At 38.3% G+C, this 20,101-nt stretch overlaps 1 protein-coding gene across 2 annotated transcripts in view; it reads right to left on the reverse strand.

Annotated features, from left to right (window-relative positions):
* LOC108101655 (transcriptional regulator ATRX homolog) overlaps window positions 1–20,101 on the reverse strand; it is a 467,254-nt gene that overhangs the window by 373,367 nt on the left and 73,786 nt on the right. For both annotated transcript variants that reach the window (XR_006245477.1, XM_043208182.1), the window contains exon 4: window positions 10,176–10,347. Coding sequence is in view for 1 of the 2 variants with exons in the window: in XM_043208182.1 (XP_043064117.1) it covers window positions 10,176–10,347 (172 nt within the window). In the remaining variant the exon portion in view is untranslated. The remainder of the gene's footprint in view (window positions 1–10,175; window positions 10,348–20,101) is intronic.

The following is a 20,101-nucleotide window of genomic DNA, read 5'->3' on the forward strand; positions in this document are numbered from 1 at the left end:
TGATTTTTAACAATATCAATGGTTTTCTCTATCCTTGAACACGTTAAATCCATTATCTCTTGTTCTATTAATCGAATCGTTACAATTTTTTTTTATTATTAAGTTCAAGAATTCAGCTTTCAAAAAAAAATTTTATTTTTTAATTTAATTTTTTATTTATTTATTAGTAACAAATTAATCATTATACCGACATTTCAATGCCGATCCCCACAACTTATTTAATTGAAAAAAATCAATTTATTATCCCTATGTTTCGCTTAATAAACAGTAAAAGGAATTAGAGTGGGGTCTTCATCAGATCAAGAGAAATTAAATAATTTTCGACTCTTCGCGCAGCGCGCGCTCCACATGCTGCCGCAGCGCGATCAATGTTATTTTATATCTTATTACCTAATAGAGACCCCACTCTAAATCCAAGTGTCTTTTCTTAGGAATGACGTATAGAATTAAATTGTAATTTTCATAATTATATATGTTGTGGGGATCAGCTTTGAAACCATTACATTGTTTATAATTTTTTATTCTAAACAAATAAAAAAATTGCAAGTAAAAAACTTGAAAGGCAACAGTAATATATTTAACAAATAGAAAAAATAAATAAAAAACTATTTTTTTTGAGTAAAATCCTTTTACACGTGTCGAATAAAATCTTCCATAGAAGCTGAAAAAAAATTTTCATTCAATTCTGAGATATGAAAAAAAATTTTTTCTCGAATCCGTACGGTTTGTAAAAAAATGTCCCATATTTGAAAAATGTTGCAACATTGACTTTTATGTTGTTAAATTGTGTTGACCAGCGAAGCGGACACAGGACCTCTAGTTCATGAATAAATAAATAATTTTTGAAAAAAACACTAAAATCGCGATACTTTTTGAACACACCTCGTATAAATATTGGAAAACAAGAAAGGAAGGTAGCTTCGGCAAGCCGAAGCTTATATGCCCTTGCAGTCACAAAATACCTAAACGCTAAACAACATCGAAGCTATGACAATTTTTCTATTAATTTTTGCATATTTTCGACTATTGTTTACATTACAGCTACAGTCAAGTCCCGATAATTCGAAATGCCAAGGGGATGACTTTTTTTACGAATTAGACGGGAATTCGATTTATCGAGATTTCTATTTGACGGGGCTCAAAAATGAAAAAGTCGAATAAACGGGGTATTTACATTTCACATCATGTTTACATATGTATTTAACTTTATTAAAATTAAACAAACATTATAAGTATGTACATTCATTTGTACTTTTTTCAAATTAAGGGAAAATTAAACAATAACATAAAATTATAACAGCGAGAGAAACACAAAATTCATAATGCATAGCGACATAAAGGCGGCATAGCTGTCTGCAAAATCTGACGGTGCTTTAACTACAAAAAATTTCGAATCGCATTACGATTTATAAGAGGTTACGAAACAAAATTACGATTTATAAGAGGCTCAATATTCTTTGCGTTGCGCCAAATGCTACGAATTAACGAGGGGACCAAAATGTATGGAATTTTTACGAATTAACGAGTTTTTTCAAGGGAACAGAATTTTTTACGAATTATCGCGATTTTCGATTTAGCGGGGTACGAATTATTGGGATTCGACTGTATATGATTTAGTTGTTCGATATTGATGAAATTTAATTTGATAGAAAACTTTATATTCAAATAAAAAAAGGTAAAAAAAATTTTTAAGTTAAACCGTTTTATGTAAAGCATTTACTAAATGTACTAAAAGCCTAAAAATAATATAAAATAGATGCAGACGTGGGAATTATAAACATATGCTTAGACTAGACTAAAATAAAACCGTGGGGCAAACAAACATTTTAATCAACGATTGTACACAATTGACTTGCCCCACGGTTTTATTTTAGTCTAGTCTAAGCACATGTTTTTAATTCCCACGTCTGTATCTATTTTATATTATTTTTAGGCTTTTAGTACATTTAGTAAATGCTTTACATAAAACGGTTTAACTTAAAAATTTTTTTTTACCTTTTTTATTTTCTAGTTTTTAGTTTTTATTTCGCATTTTTATTTATATTTTTTTACCATTTTGTTCCCACGAGTAATAGTCATTTAAACGGTCGACGCCCCCAGAGGTCCAATAATTAGTACATTTATCTTAAACATTGCAATGTATGTTTAACATAAAACCTTTTAAATTAAAAAGTTTTTTTTTTAACAAATTTGATTAAGTTTTTATTAGTTTTTAATTCGCATTCTGTTTAATTCATTTAGTGCTTCATTATTGCATGGTTTAGTTTGTTGCAGTCCAACTCCTTTATACGTAGTCCCTGCAAAGATCTTACTCTACTAAGAGCCACGTAAGCTTGACCTTCTTCAAACAGTTTCGCACCCAAGTATACAACTGGGTGATCCACAGTGCTGCCCTGCATTTTATGTATTGTAGAAGCCCATGATAGTATTAAAGGCAACATTCTTCTCTCAGCCGTCCCGTAATTGTACTTAGCTGGAAACTGTATGGCTTTCAGGTGTATAAGATGTACTTCGTCTTTTTCGAAATCAATTCGGACGGAAGGTACATCTTTTGCATACATCTGAGTTCGACGAAATTGAGGCCAAACGATTTCGTTGATGTAGCCTATAGCGCCATTAACAAATCCCTTCGAAACGTCAAAATTGGACCGTAGCATGACTTTTGCCCCACAAATATTTCCAGTTCTGCTGGTAAACCTCCAGTTTTGTTTCTATCAACTTCACATTCTTTAGCTCGTTTTGCTTTATAAAATAATAAATCTAAACCATCCTCAAACCCCCTGGAATATACACAAAAAATTTCATCAAAATCGGCCCAGGCGTTGTTGAGTTATGCGCTTACCAACACATTTTGCGAGTAATTTTTATATATAAGATTTAGCTTACCCCGTTTGTTGTCAGATTGATCTGAATTAATCTGATGTGTTTGACAGTGACAATGATACCCATGTTGATGGGATTGATAAAATATAAGTTATCCGCCATTTTGCAGAGGCCGCCATAATGAATTTTTATTTTCTATAGTACATTGTATTCTACTTTTTGAGACCTTTCATTTGATACCCATATTGATGGGATTGATAGAACCTACGTTATCCGCCATTTTTCGGCCGCCATCTTGGATTTACAATGTTATTGACATTACTGTATTGTATTGTCATAGACTAGTTTACATAGTAACAGACAGGAGGACAGACGGAAACTGCGTTGCAAACTTCTGACTGAAATTATAATAGCCTTTTGCTTTGCAAGGGGATACCAAGAAAGGAAGTTGGCTTTGACAAAGTTATCAAAATCGGATAACTCTATCATATAGCTGCCATAAGAAAGATTGAAAAATATATATATAATCTAGCTGCCCGTCCCAGCTTCGCTCGGGTTTTTTTTTAAAGTTGCAAAAACTTTGGTTGTTCATTATTTGCGGGAAGTAAGGAAACAATTCTGTGATACACCTGTCCTTGGATGGTAAAAGTAGGTGAAAATCCAGGCATTACGACCTCCTTATCTACTTCAAATGACGTCATCTGAAAGCAAGAATTATACCTTCTAATCCTGCTTAAAAACCGTCGCGATTCGTTACTGTCGTATAAAAGTAAAGATTTGAGAGGTTCCTTTGGCTCGCCAAGTAATGGAATTTTAACCTTTCCACCAGAGCAGCACATAGCTGGAGTTTATTCTTTCCATTTCAGTGCTTCACAATATCTGCGGCGGGAGCGCAATAAAGCTTTCGTTCGCTCTCTGCGAGTTCGCTCCGTCTTCGCCAACCTTCGGTAAGCTAGGCTTAAGAATAATGTGGAGAATAGAGCATTCGTAAAATTGATTTGAGTCGAGCGCACGCATCTTTTCGTTTTCGTCGTTTTGCCAATAAAATTATTAATTAGTCCCCCAAGTTTCGGTATTAATTATTTAGAAAAACGCTACTAATTTTTCATTATCCATTATCCCAATGATATTTAATCGGTGATTAACATAGTCGATCAAAGGGTCATACTCAAAAGAGGCACCATTAAACGCCTCCCACGTTCTAATTTATAACGTACGTGTTCTTTCTGCCTGCCGCTCAGCATTTAAAAGACGTCGTCTTTGTGAATCTTCGTCAGACTCTGCCGCAAACAATTGCGCGTGACGTTCGGCATCTAAAACTCGACGTGTCTGAGTCTGTTCCACTGTCTCAGCAGCTCTTTGAGATGCGTGGCGTTCAGCATCCAGGGGCTGACTGGCCCGAGTCAGCGTATAGGTCTCAGAAGCTCTTTGAGTCGCATAACAATGAGAATCTAACATCTGTCGCGTCCGAGTCTGCTCTTCAGATTCTTGACCTCTAGCAACTTTTGCAGCTCGAGATTGGATTTACGTTTGCGTGGCATATCGAAAACAATAACGGGAGTTTTAAAAACTACAACTTAAGACAATTTTTTTATAAAAATTTTGATAAAGCAAACCTTTTTACTTAAAATGTAATGCCTACTGCCTACCCCATAAGACCGATTGCGTGATTATTCCGTTTCGCCACCTGCTGCTTACCACCTAAGAACGATGGCGTGATTATTTATAGCCTATTAGGATTTCTAGGTTATCATCTATCACCATACAAAATTTCATCAAAATCCGTTCAGCCGTTTAGGCGTGAAAGAGTAACAGACAGACAGAAACATTTTCACATTTATATATTAGTATGGATAATGCCAAAAAATGATAACGTCGTTGTTTATATCCCACGACCAAGATTTTTAAAACATCGAATTTTTTTAAATTGAACGATATTTCGATCTTTCCTATGGCAGCAATATGATATAGTTGTCTGAGTTTTATGCAATTCAAGGGTTGTTAAAAAAGTCGATGTTCTCAAAATCATGTTCGTGGGATAAAAACAACAGTGTTATATTTTTTTTTTTTTTTTGCCATTATTTATATATATTATTTTCAATCTTTCCTATGGTACCTAACTATATGATAAAATCATCCGATTTTGATTTAATTTAATTCGCAATTCGATAGTAGTAGGAAAACACCATCTGGAAGAAATCAAGTCGATACGATCAAAAACAACAGAGAGATAATTTTTTTTAAATCTTTCTTATGGGAGCTATTCCATATAGTCGCCCGATCCGTCCCGTTCTGACATACATACAGCGTGCAATAACTACACAACTTTTGAGAAAGTTTCAGCAAGATAGCTGTTTGTGGAGAAGACAACAAATATGCCACCCTTTATAAATAATTAAAGCGGATGAGAGATGTGTAAGTGCAACAGTGAACAACTCTATAGAAAATGTCCGTAGCTGCACGGACCATAGCTACTCTGACGACGCCGTCCTAGCCGGGTATGACTTCTTGAATGCTTCCAAGTGCCCATTTTAAAGATGGAATGCTGTCCTCCTTCAACAACACGATGCTTCCGATGATGGAAGCTTCGAAACGCCATGTGCTCCTTTCCTGAAGAAGTGAAAAATCTTCACTGTTTCACCTTTTCCAAAAGAGTTATTTCATTTAAGTCACAATTTGCCATCTGCTGAGGCGGCCTTCGAGGAGATGAGTGACATCCAGCTCAAATTTGGTACAGCTGGAAGCCTTTAGGAAGTGCACCTGCGCCTGAAGGCCAAAACGGATGGATCGACGACTCTGTAGAAGTGAAACCGATTTCAAAAAAATAATAGTTCCTTCAACTCGCCTAACTCGCTCTTAGCGCCGACAAAGTTTGTCGCATTACCACCGCTGAGGTCCTAGACGACTTCCAAGTGAGCGGTTTTCGTGAAAAAGCAGACAATGATGGGGCTATAGCACTTGTGCAGTGCACTTCCGCAGAGTTCCGGGGCTCTGCTTTATGATAGAATGGCCCACAATAGAGCTCTACCCATGACGTGCTCCCGAGTCACAGGCTTCATCCGAAAGAATCTGATGCATTTGTTGATGACGATAGCCACGAACTTCTGACCTCCAAATGGCCAATACTTTTGTCGTAACGTGGCGAGTAACGCCTGCGATCCTGCGTGCATGTATTTTTCATGAAAATACACGATAATCGCCTTGTTGACTGGATGGTCCTATATCGGATGCTTCGTATCGTAGTCCAAGTTTGCATTCTGAAGCCTTCCACCAACTCGAAGTAATCTATCGGAGCCAAGAATTAGCTTCAGAATATAGCTTCGAAATAAAATTATACATGTACACAAATACACGCTGTATCTTATAAAACGAGATGAAAAATTAGCAGTTATTAGAATATTAAAACAAATTAGAGTCGCGGAACGACGCTCCGGAAGATCCTTTACTAACAGGGAAGGTCATTCCGACGAGTCTTGCAAAAGAAATGGAGGTCCATTAGCCCAAAGGGAATGCTCCAGCAATTTCTTTAGGGGTACAGCCTCCGGGCACAACAGCCGCCGGACTTAAAATGGTTGGAATATGATGCCAAGACATTCCTTTCGTCATCTCCTGAATTTTTGCGATTCGGTTGGATACAAACACGTTAAACTCCCTCTGAGGTTGCCGAATCCACGGCAACACCATAGACGCGTCAGACCAGCAATGAAAGGCGCCATCGAAATTTAAGGTTTCCCTGACGTTTACGATAAATTCAACCAATAAAAGTGCTAGTGAAATTTTAATCTTGAAATTGTTCAGGCCTTTAAAGGGGCTACTCTTGTATCTTTACTGTCCTCCGACCGCAAATATAGGCACGTTCCATAAGCTGCTATGCTAGCATCCCAAAATTCAAGCAACTCGATGGATGCTTGTGGATGCGCTACGAATCGGGGAAATTTTAAGTTCTGGACGATCGACAACTGAAAGGTGGGCTCTGGGAGTGCGTTATCCCAATCCAAATTAGTTTTCCAAAAAGATTGTAAAAAGATTTTGGATTTCGTAGATATTGGTGATACTAAACCGAGTGGATCATAAAGTTTGGCTATAGTTGACAATGCGATTCCTTTAGTGTCTCAATTACTTGACTACATTTGATAAAATTCAAATAGGAGTTTTTTAGAAGGATCCCAAACTAGCCCCAATGCCTTTGCGATATCCAATCCATCGTGAAATTTCATAATCTTGATCTATATCGCAGTCCGACTCCCACTCGAGGGCAGTTGACTCATTCGAACACCATTTGCAGATCGGAAAGTGTCCTCGCGACAATAGATTTTTCACCTGGCGACAAATTTCTCTCACCTCTTCAATTGTATCGCCCCCAGAAATTAAATCATTGGAATTGAATCCTCTTCATCATAAGGAAGCAGATGCATGGCTCATACAATCAAGAAAGCTGGCTGTCTTTCATAGGTCACCGTGTTTAGTTAGTAAAGACTCAACTCATCCGTTGAGTTCTCTCCCCAAACTATACACTCCAAAAAGTCATCCGGGTACGAAACACGTAGGCAGCGGTACATCTTGCAGATGTCTCCACAAAGGGCTACTTTAAAGAATCTTAAGCGTATGTCAATATGTTAAAGATTTTTTGCTGAATGGTCGGCCCTGCGAGAAGTAAGTTATATAAAGAGCTTCCAGAAGTCGTTTTAGCAGACCCATCAAAGACGACATGAAGTTTTGTGCTCGTGCTGATGTACGCAATGGTGAGGCAAGAAAAATTGTGGTACGGCTGGGTCTTTTGATGCGAGGAACATGTGCCCAAAGTTTATCTACTCCTTTAGAAAGGCCAAATACTATACCTTCTAGTTTAGCTTCCAAACTCTTGAAACGACAACGAGCCAGGCAATAGGAATCACCTAGAATTTGGAATCCCGAAGCGGACAAGTGACGATCAGAGTATTGACCATTTTCAAGCCTAGTGCAGTGTTCCTTTAAAAGTTGTTCGCATCGAAATTCCTCAGGCAACCAAACTGGCTTCGCTGAACTAAAGTCTTCGATTTTTCAAAATTGTGTTACAATAGCAATAAGTGTTTTATCATCAGAATGGTCAGTTGGATCCTTAAGAAAAACAGATTTATGATTTGGAATAAGTGGCATCCCTCCAGAAACGATCCAACCAAGCATGATGTTCTGCAGTGTTGGCAAGTGGTTATCCCAACGAGGAAAAACTCATCCTGATTACCTCGAAAGAAACTCTACGTCGACAAGTTGAAGAATTTTTAGAATCCCCATTCCAAATGAGTTTACCTGACAGTCCTGTCACATTGGAAGAATTGAAAATCTTAATATCTAAGCTGCCTCGCAAAAAAAACTCCGGGGGAAGACTCTTATGACAACTGGACCATCACTTTCACTTCTCAAAGATCAAGCCTTGCAGTCCCTGGTGATTATTTTTAACAGCGTGTTTAGTATTGGATACTTTTTAAAGCCTCAAAATCGGCGAGTGTCATCATAAAAACCGCCGAATGATGTGGACTCATATAGGCCAATCAGTCTACTTTTACAGTCTGGGAAAAATCATGGAGAGGTTGACCCTAAACAGACTTTTTACTTTGGAGAACGTTACCAGCAAGATTCCGAAATTTGAACTTCTTTTTAGACTACAGCATGGCACGTCTGAGCAGCTACATAGAGTAATAAAGAAAAGAAAAAAAGGTATTTGCAATCGCTGCCTTTCTTGACATACAACAGACTTTTGACAGAGTTTGGCACCCCGAGCTGCTGTACAAAAAAAAAAGACTTCTCACACCTTAGCTATACTAAGTTGTTAGAGGATCGCGTATTCCATGTCTCTGCTGATGGGTACAAAACGTCAACCAAAACCATATCTGCTGGAGTCCCACAAATAAGCGTCATTGGCCCTCTTCTGTATTCTATCTTTGCCTCAGATATGCCTTCACATACTCCAATTACTGGGGTTGAGGAACAAGATGTGCTGATCGCACAAAAAGCAAAAGTATCTTGGCTGCCACATTTGCTCTCCAAGAATATATGCGCATTAACGCAGAAAAATTTGCGACTGTGACACTAACCGACGAGGTAGGTGTCCTGGCGTAAGCCTTAATGAAAGCAGACATATAAATACCTTGTCTTCAGACATATAAATACCTTGTTGTCACCTTAGACAGAAGGCTTACCTTTGGGAAACACATCACATGCGTACAGCATTTCTTCGCTCGAATGAAATGGCTTCTTGCACCACGCAACAAACTGTCACTAACCAACAAGGTTAGAATTTACTCCATTTTAGCGCCTAGTCTTTTCTATGCCCTCCAAATTTATGGAATTGCTGCAAAAAGTAGCCTAAACAAATTGTTTTTCTGTTATCTTAGTTCTAAGTATTATTATACCAATTGCTAAAACATATAAGGTAGTTGGATTAGATTAAGCTGCCATTTGGGTAGTAGTGCGCTAATCAATAATAAATTTCTATATATTTCAGTATGTTACACAAATATAGCCCTTTCTTGGCGTTTAAAACCTTACCCCATCTAGAAGAAATCAAGTCGATCTGATCAAAAACAACGGCGTGAGCATTCTTTATTTCATTCTCTCGTATGGGAGGTATCCGATATAGTCGGCCGATCCGGCCCGTTCCGACTTATATACTGCGTGCAATACCTACACAACTTTTGGTAAAGTTTCAGCAAGATAGCTTTAAAACTGAGAAATTAGTTTGCGTGGAAACAGAGAGGAGGGCAGACGTACAGGCGTACAGACGTATTTCGATACAGATCGTGATGCTGATCAAGAATATATATACTTTATGGGGTCTGAGGAGTCTCCTTTAAATTTTAAATTATAATACCCTCTGCAAGGATTTAAAAAAATGTATACATACATAAATATTGTCAAAAAAACGATAACGCCGCTGTTTTTATACTACGACCATGATTTTTAAAGCATGGAGTTTTTAAGCTAACCTTGAATCGAAATCATAAATAATTAAAAAACAGACAACTATATCATATAGCTGTCAAAGGAAAGATCGAAATGTTTATATAGAATTGACGGAACTTAGCGGAAAAATATAAATATCGTTGTTTTTCAGCAGACAAGCATAATTGTCGGTATATAGAATTTTTTAATGACTCTTGAATTTCGAATTAAATTTTATAAGAGTCGGACGACTATATAAAATAGCATTTATTTGAACAATCGTTGAAAATATAGAAACTTTATAGAAAAATCATCAAAGCTTCGTTTAGCCTCTATGTACTTGGTTTGAAATATTTTATGACTGCAAGGGTATACAAGCTTCGGCTTGCCAAACCTGGCTTCATTTCTTGTTTTATATTCATTTATATACTTACTCCAAAATATTGGTCTTTTTCACAATTGTCTATCTCATCCAAGATACACGTCACATTTTTGGGATCACTGCTCTCTTTTGACATTGAAATTTGTTTAACATGACTTTTTTGTTGTTTAATAGTGTGAGGTTTACTCTTGTGACGTTTATTTAGTGCTTTTATGTTCACCAATCTAAGGAAAAAAGAAATAAATAATGTGCAAATATATTTTAGTTTATATTATAAAGAAAAAGTATAATAAAAAAGTTTATTATAGCCTTACAGAGGGTATTATAATTTCAGGCAAAAGTTTGCAACGCAGTGAAGGAGACTGTAACATTCGTATGACAGCCTTTGGTATATCAACATCAAATATTACAACCTTTGTATAACAGACATAAAAAATGCTACAAAGCTTCAAAGCTCCTTTTTTCGATCAATCTGACTAAACTTCAAAGCTCCTTTAATAACCATATCGACGCATTTCCGCGAATGTATCGTATGTTGAAAAAATCAAATTTTACAGGAGAAGCTTTTTCTTTATTTTTGTATTTCGGTATTTTTGTGCGATTGCAGTATTTCCAAGCAAATGAAAAAAATTTGTATGGACATACGATAATTTCGCGCGCACATTGTAACATACAATAAAATTGAAACTTAATTTTTATCGGAACTATGGGGTTTCAGTTATAATATTTCACAGGGTAGTGAGACATTAGGTGCATAACAATTTTGCATTAAAATCTCAATTTCGAAAAAAAGCGACATACGATACTTTCGCGGAAATGCGTCGATATGTTTCATATTAACTAATGTAAAATTACGATAAGAACATAAGAACAGTTAGGATTAAGCTTATGCATAAGAACTAATGTAAGGCTTTAAAAATAATTTCCAAACTGATGTCATTTACACAGACTTCAGTAAAGCATTTGACTCTGTAAATCACTTCCTAATGATTCGCAAACTTGACATGATGGGGTTTCCAGCAGATCTTTTAAGTTGGATCTTTAGTTATCTCAGTGGCCGAACGCAAAGAGTCCTTTTCAAAAATTCCTTAAGTAGTATCCTCAGAGTTACCTCTGGTGTACCACAAGGAAGCCATCTGGGACCATTACTTTTTACCTTGTTTATCAATGATCTTCCATCGATCATTGTGCATTCCCGCGTACTTATGTACGCGGACGATGTAAAACTGTGTCTGCAGTATAATGATTACTCCCGGCACTCAAACCTTCAAGCAGACCTAAACAATTTTCAAAACTGGTGTAACGAAAATTTACTGAAATTAAACAGCTCTAAATGCAAGCTGATGACGTTTTGTCGGGTCAATCCACAAAATGTCACCTATTCACTAAGTGGTGGTGCCTTGGAAAGAATAGCGCTTGTTGACGATCTTGGCGTCCAATTGGACCCCAAACTTAAATTCTCTGCTCATATTTCGAACATGGTTAATAAAGCTAGGGGAATGCTTGGATTTATTAAACGATGGTCGAAGGAATTTGAGGATCCTTACGTTACCAAGGCTTTATTTATATCGTTGGTCCGGCCAATCCTTGAGTATGGGGCACCCGTTTGGAGTCCTCAATACGGAGTACATGCTGATCGCATAGAATCAGTACAAAAAAACTTTTTAATTTTTGCCCTACGCCGCCTAAACTGGAATGCAAACCTATTCTTACCCTCATATTCTCATAGATTGCTCCTCATAAACTTGCCCTCCCTTACTAACCGTAGAACGATGCTTGGTACCGTATTTATTCATAACCTTATACGTGGTGAAATTGACTGTCCTTACTTGCTGAGTAGACTAAATTTCTCGGTACCAAGTAGATTTACTAGAAATTATGCTCCTTTAGTTTTAAATCTTTGTAGATCTAATTACGACGTGCATGAGCCTTTCAGGGTACTTTGTTCAGACTATAATAGACTGTATTCTATAGTATCTTCTTCTGACTCTCTGGAACTCCTAAAAAGATCAATACTAACATTTCTGGCACAAAATTAGATCGTTAAATTTAAAATTAAAATAACATTTAACTTTCTTTCATCACTTTTCGTTTTTAAATTTTTTTTCTTTTAAAAATCGCGTCAAAATTTATCGCGAATCGTGCCGTACGTTACACGGCGGTCGCCCCTCGGTCGGTTGGGCGGGATTGTGCGCCGTGGGACTACGCGCGTAAAAAAAAAAAAAAAAAAAAAAAAAAAACCGAAACGTATAAAAGACGGCCCTGTCCTCCTGTATGTTTCTGTGTACTCTAGTCTCTCAGTTTTAAAGCTATTTTGCTGAAGCTTTCCCAAAAGTTGTGCAGTTGTTGCACGCAGTGTATAAATCGAAACGGGCCGGAACGGGCGACTGACTATATCGGATAGTTCCCATAGGAGAGAATGAAAATAAATCAAGCTGACTCTTGATTTTCGAATTCAATTTCATTAAAACGGACGACTTTATCATAGAGCTGTATTTGATATCTGCAAGGGTATATAAGCTTAGGCTTACCGAAGCTAGTTTTGTCAATAAATTGAACCAAAGTAAAGGTAGGAGGAAAGGTATATCTCCATGTAAACACGGATTTATGAAACGCAGGTCTACTACAACAAATCTTTTAGAGCTCACATCCTTCGTGATAAATGGCTTTAAAAACCATTTTCAAACTGATGTCATTTACAGACTTCAGTAAAGCATTTGACTCTGTTAATCACTTGATTCGCAAACTTGACATGATAGGGTTTCCAGCAGATCTTTTAAGTTGGATCTTTAGTTCTCTCAGTGGCCGAACGCAAAGAGTCTTTTTCAAAAATTTCTTAAGTAGTCTTCTCAGAGTTACCTCTGGTGTACCACAAGGAAGCCATCTGGGTCCATTACTTTTTACCTTGTTTATTAATGATCGATCATTGCGCATTCCCGCATACTTATGTACGCGGACGATGTGAAACTGTGTATGCAGTTTAATGAATACTTCCGTCATTCAAACCTTCAAGCAGACCTAAACAATTTTCAAAACTGGTGTCACGACAATTTACTGAAATTAAACAGCTCTAAGTGCAAGCTGATGATGTTTTTTAGGGTCAATCCGCATAATGTCACATATTCGCTAAGTGGTAATACCTTGGAAAAAATAACGCTTGTTGACGATCTTGGTGTCCTCTTGGAACTAAAACTTTAATTCTCTCTTCAAATTCCGATGAGCAGCCGCGCAGCTGCAAAAATGTATGTAGCAGAACATGTAGGCAGCGCAGCCGCGTTGCCCAGCGACGAAGTAGAGGAGAACGAAAATGAAAAAGTACCGTTTGACGAATGTGAGGCAAAATGCAGTACGGTGGCCTCTGGCTACGGTGTACAGTCAAATAAAAATGATACGTCATGTTTAGAGCTTAATGTATTAAAACTACAATGCGAAAATGCTGAGCTACGCAATAAATGTATGGTGCCTTTTGAGACAATTAAAGAGCTGATACCAGAATTTGATGGCAGTGCTCCCTGAATAAAAAGACCAAAGGAGGAGCGAACAACGAATATGTAAGAATATTAAATGTAAAATTTGGTAAGATTAATAAGAAATATTTCCCCATAGAATGTCTCTTAGACTCCGGCAGTCCGATAACAATTTTAAAACGTTCAGCTGTTCCAAAAAATGAAAAATTTTTTGATTATGTTTCTGATAAAAAGTACGTTGGCATTAACGGAAGCGAATTAATTACAATTGGAAAAATATTTTGTTTTGTTTCTATATTTAATAAAGAAGTTGGCATTGAAGCCATTGTTGTCACTGACGAGTCCACTGGGTATTCAATGGTTTTGGGCCGAGATTTTCTATCGGCTAGGAAAATAAAAATGGTTGTTTTAAGCGATGTAAATGAAGATAGTGATGAATTAAATTCAGATGAAGACGAAATTTGTGATGATAATGTAAGCCTTAAAGAAGTAGAGAATGTTGAGGAAGAAAATGATAAATGTAATAAAAATGTCAAAGCAAAAGAAATAAATAACAATGCAAATGTAAATGATAAAAATAAAAATAAAAATAGTAATGTTAGTAAATGTAGTATGGTCACAAGAAGTATGTCCAAGAGTATCAGGAGATCCTTCATGCCAGGATAGCCGAATTGTAGTAGTAAGTTAGTCCTAAGCAACACTGTGCAATATTAGATTTAAGTATTATACAACACTATGCTCCCTCTCACGAGAGAGCATGAAGGAAGAGGATCTTCAATAAAGAGGCAGTTCAAGTTTGGCTGCAAAGGAAACATCACGTGTGTGTGCGCTTACTAAAATATATATATTAGGTTGTTAAAAAAGTCTTGCGGTATTTTCGCTAGTTGGCGCTGAAAGCGCGTAGTTTTTGTTTTATTCGTCGCATGAAGTCATACTATACCTTTTTGGAAAGCTCATTTCACGCGCTAACACGTGTTTGATTGATTGTCTTTTCTTCCGTTAGTTATAGCGTAGCAATCATGGAGCAAAATAAAGAGAAAATACGGCGTATTTTACAGTACTACTACGATAAAGGAAAAAATGCATCTCAAGCCGCCAATAAAATTTGTGCAGTTTATGGACCCGATACAGTTTCCATTTCCACCGCACAATGATGGTTTTAACGTTTTCGTTCTGGTGTAGAGGTGGTCGAAGATGCGCCACGCTCCGGAAGGCCTGTCGAAAGAAACCGGCATAGTAGCAGCCGTAGCCGTCGGTCAAGAGCTCGGCATGAGTCATCAAACCGTTATTAACCATTTAAAGAAGCTTGGAGTCACTAAGAAGCTCGATGTATGGGTGCCACACGAATTGACGCGAAAAAACATTTTTGACCGTATGGATGCATGCGAATCGCTTCTAAATCGCAACAAAATCGACCCGTTTTTGAAGAGTATGGTGACTGGCGATGAAAAGTGGGTCACTTACGATAACGTAAGGCGCAAACGGTCGTGGTCGAAAAGCGGTGAAGCTGCCAAGATGGTGGCCAAGCCTGGATTGACGGCCAGGAAGGTTCTTCTGTGTGTTTGGTGGGTTTGGCAGGGAATAATCCTCTCTGAGCTGCTCCCCTATGGCCAAACGCTCAATTCGGACCTGTACTGCTAACAACTGGACCGCTTGAAGAAAGCACTCATGCAGAAGAGGCCATCTTTGATCAACAGAGGCCGAATTGTCTTCCACCAGGACAACGCCAGGCCACACACATCTTTACTGACGCACCAGAAGCTCCGGGAGCTCGGATGGGAGGTTCTTTTGCATCCACCGTATAGTCCGGATCTCGCACCAAGTGATTACCACCTGTTTCTGTCCATGGCGAACGCGCTTGGTAGTCTGAAGTTGGCCACAAGAGATCCCTGTGAAAATTGGCTCTCCGAGTTTTTTGCCAATAGGGAAGCGAGCTTGTATGAGAGGGGCATTATGAAGTTGGCATCTCGTTGGGAACGCGTCATCAAACAAAACGGCGCATATTTGACTTGAATCGCATTATTGTAACCAATTTTATGAACAATTGAAAATTCAATAAAAATACCGCAAGACTTTTTTGACAACCTAATATATACATATATATGTAAGATAATGGGATTATTATCATAAGTTTATTTGGATAGATATATGGATAAATGTTTACAAAAATGTTGATTATAATGATTCAAAAAGGTTGAACAACAATTTGGCAACTGATTGGCGCGACTTGACTACTTTTACAACTTTACTGCCGACTTTTTGCACGTTCTCTGCTTTTTCGCTGATCCAAGACTCGCTTCTACTTTCTGAGTGATGGGCTATCGCTGAAGACTGTTGAAAAAGTCTCATATCGATATGAATAAGGACTGCCAACTTCTACTACTGCCATTACTTCACATTCGGCCATCCTGCAAAACATCTGTCCCAGATGCTTCAGCTTCCTCGTCGTCGTGTAAAAAATCATCCTGCTTGCCCAGCTTCTGGTTATGTGTGATGCATTCGATACAGTTTGAAATTACCTGCTTAAATTTCTTCTCCAAGTGCGGTATGTAAAAATCCTGCTGGATTGCATGCATCGTTTTTTGCGTTCCCATGTGGCCAAAGTTGTGTGAGTTTATTATTATCTCCTTCTCCATGCATTTTGGTACCGCCAAAAGATCTTGTCCTCTTACTTGCTTGTAAATTATACTGTTTTTGACAATATAATCTGCGTAAGGATTCTGCTTTAGTAATTCTCTGACAGCCATAAGGTGTTCATCATTCTGCTGCGCCTTTTTGATCTGTGTGTGAACTTCTGATGTTACGATCATCACAGGAAAACGACTCAGACTATCGACATGTTGCATTCTGGTTCCTGCGCGATGCTCTGCATTGAAGGTAAAGTCTTGTAGGTACATCAACCACGGCGTAACTTCTCGAGGGATATCTTTTTTGGAAATCGTCTGCTTAAATGCCGCACAATCTGTTACCAAGTCGAACTGTACACCCAACAGGTAATGTCGAAGTCTCTTCGTTGCTAAGTACGCTGCTTTTACCTCAAGTACGTAACTGGTCAACTTTTCCTCTTGTGGCGTTGTTTTCTTACTTCAGTAGAAAACGGGGTGCCACTTGCCATCATGCTGCTGCAGCAATGTTCCTCCGAATCCATGTTTCGATGCATCTACATGCAATTGTGTTTTAGCGCTCTGGCTCCAAATCTTCAGGACTGGTTCTTCTTGTAATGCTGCTCTGAGTTGTTCTACTGCTTGCTTCTGTGCTCCTTCTATCTTGAAAACGGCGTCCTTTTTCAACAGCTCTGTTAAGGGTTTAGCAATAAAAGCGTAATTTTTAATAAATTTGCGGAAGTATCCAGTTAACCCAAGAAATGCTTGTATGCCTCTGATATTTACCGGAATCAGGAAATGTTTAACAGCTTTAACTTTCTCTTTACCAGGCCATATCTGCCCATTCTCTACCTCGTAGCCTAGAAAATTGATACGCTCCTTCAAAAAGTGGCATTTTGACCATTTTATGTCAAGGCCGTACTGCTGTGCTTGTTTCAGGACACGCTCCATGTTGCTTATACATTCCTGCGCTGTTCGCCCAAAAACAACAATGTCGTCTATGTACATTTCCATAATATTTTCATTGATCAGCTGTTGAAAAGTATATGTGACATACCTTACGAAAACCGCTGGCGAATTACAATAACCGAATGGAGCTCTATTAAATTCGAAAAGTCCTTCCTTTGTGACGAATGCTGTATATTTGCGGCTGGGTTCATATATTTCGACGTGGAAAAAACCGTTCTTGAGGTCGAAGACTGAAAAATACTTCGCACCTTGCATCTTGTCAAGCACTTCGTCTATGAGTGGAACTGGGAATCGATCCTTTAATACCATTGTATTTAAAACACGGTAGTCTATGCACAGCCGATATGACTTATCCTTTTTCTTTGCTAGCACAACTTTACTTGCCACGTCCGAGCTTGATTCACGTATAATGCCCTGCTGCAACCATTCTTCGACCTGTTTGCGAATAATTTCTCGCTCTGCAGCTGATGATCGGCTTGGATGCTCCCTGAATGCAATGTTGTTACAATTCGGAATTATTGTAATTTTAACAGGACATGATTTTTCCACTTTCGATGGCTTGTAGTTATCAATCAAATGCTCGACTGCCGGCTTGTATTTTGGAGGTACGTCTAACTCTGTGTCACGACTTACCACGTTGTAAACATTACGGTCAGTCTCGACTTCGACAACGTCATCTCCTCGTGTAAAGGCGTATTTTCCATTTTCCAGCACAACAGTAAATTTCTTCAGAAAATCAAAGCCAATAATAACGTTGACATTCACTTTGTTATCAGGCACTATGAGAAACCTGTGCTGACTAGAAATTCCACCTACCTCCACCTTCGCATCCAACGCACCTAGCACTGAAGTCGCAATGTTTCCGAGTCCGTACAATTTAGCGAAACTTTTTTGTAGTGGGTTTTCAGCAAAATTGTTTTTGTATGTCCTCAAACGCATAAGAGATACGTCTGCTCCAGTGTCAACTAAACAGGACACACTTTTGTTGTTGATCATGAGCATTTTCTCCCTTGATTCGCTGATCACACTGATACTCGGTCCCTTTCCTGGACAATTCCGCGACGTATGTCCACTGCCATTACACTTAAAACATTTTGTTTCCTCCTTGCATTCGGCTCTCATATGCTCGGGTGAGCCGCAGTTGAAGCAATGCCTTTGATTCTGAGATGACTGCTGCTCGGATCGCCTTCCTTGTGTTCCTGGCTTTCTGAAGTCACTCTGCTGCATTGCTTGCTTTCGCCCCATTGTTGATTTGGTCATCGCTTCGATCGTTTCCAACCGACTACGTAGCTCCTTGAAAGTTGAGGCACTGTAAAGAGGGTATTTAAGATCATCACGAAGCTTTAATCCATCTGCTATGTAACGTATCACCGACTCATCTTCAACTACTCCAAGAGCTGCTATCTTACGCATATGCAATACGTATTCGTGAAAATTTTCGTTATCATTTTTCTTACGATCTCTTAGCTGCTTATGTATCTCCGCGCTGGTCAGCGTTTTGTCAAATTCGTCCAAAAGTACAGCAGTTAAGTTCTCATAATCTGAAACGGTGGTGGACTCCAAAAATAACTTAGCTGTTCCCTTCATTTTTATCCGAGCGTTCACATATTTCTGCTTGTTCGTCAACTCGTAGGCATCGGCGTTTTCATCAAAGCATTTCAGCCACTGTCTTATTGGGATTGAAACTCCATCGAACTCGGGCACCACTTTAGCGAAACTCTCGATCGGAACAATATTCCTATTGGATTCGCTTTGTCCAATTTTGGTTGCAAGCAGTTTGAGCACCTCGCTTAACTCGTTGCTGCACATCTCTTCGCGTATAGCTGTGAATTTCAACTCGTTGCATATTTCGGCCTCTTCATTCACCTCCCTCTCGTTTCCCTCTTCTTTTTGGTTTTGCTCATCTATTTCCTGCGACGAGACAAAAGTTTTGTTCAAATCCAAATTCGCGATTTCGGCGTTTTGCGGACTTTTTTGCCCATACTGCTGTCCACTTCGGATTTTCGTTTGATTCTGATTTTTGTTCTTCTTCGCTGAACGCATCATTATTGCGACTTTATTAATCCAACTGCAACTGGTTTTATTTCAATTTTCTTCCGATTTCGCTCGACGCTTACGCACACCACTATGATTTTTGCTCCTTCAATTTTTGGCACGGTTGAGCCCCCATGTAAGATAATGGGATTATTATCATAAGTTTATTTGGATAGATAAGTGGATAAATGTTTACAAAAATGTTGATTATAATGATTCAAAAAGGTTGAACAACAATTTGGCAACTGATTGGCGCGACTTGACTACTTTTACAACTTTACTGCCGACTTTTTGCACGTTCTCTGCTTTTTCGCTGATCCAAGACTCGCTTCTACTTTCTGAGTGATGGGCTATCGCTGAAGACTGTTGAAAGAAGTCTCATATCGATATGAATAAGGACTGCCAACTTCTTCTACTGCCATTACTTCACATATATATTTCGATCTTTTGTATGGCAGCTATATGATACAATTATCCGATTTTGAAAAAAAAATTTCCGAAATTCAATAGTAGTTAGAAAACGCAATCTGGAAGAAATCAAGTCGATCTGATCAAAAACAACGGCGTTAGAATTTTTTATTTCAATCTCTTGTATGAGAGCTATCCTATATAGTCGCCCGATCCGTCCCGTTCCGACTTATATACTGCGTGCAATAACTAAACAAATTTAAGGAAAGTTTCAGCAAGATAGCTTTGCGTAGAAACGGACAGACGTACAGACTTATTTGGATTCAGATCGCCATGCTAATCAAGAATATATTAGGTTGTTTGGTAATCCTCTGATATCCCACCATACACTCAGCAACACCTTCTGAGCGGTCAGTCCTGGCTTTGCCACCGTTTGAGACGACTCACCGTGCTTCGACCAAGATCTTTTACGCTTTATGTTGTCATATGTGATCCGT

This window comes from Drosophila ficusphila, unplaced genomic scaffold (assembly GCF_018152265.1).
Source record: "Drosophila ficusphila isolate 14025-0441.05 unplaced genomic scaffold, ASM1815226v1 contig_414, whole genome shotgun sequence".
Taxonomy (NCBI): domain Eukaryota; kingdom Metazoa; phylum Arthropoda; class Insecta; order Diptera; family Drosophilidae; genus Drosophila; species Drosophila ficusphila.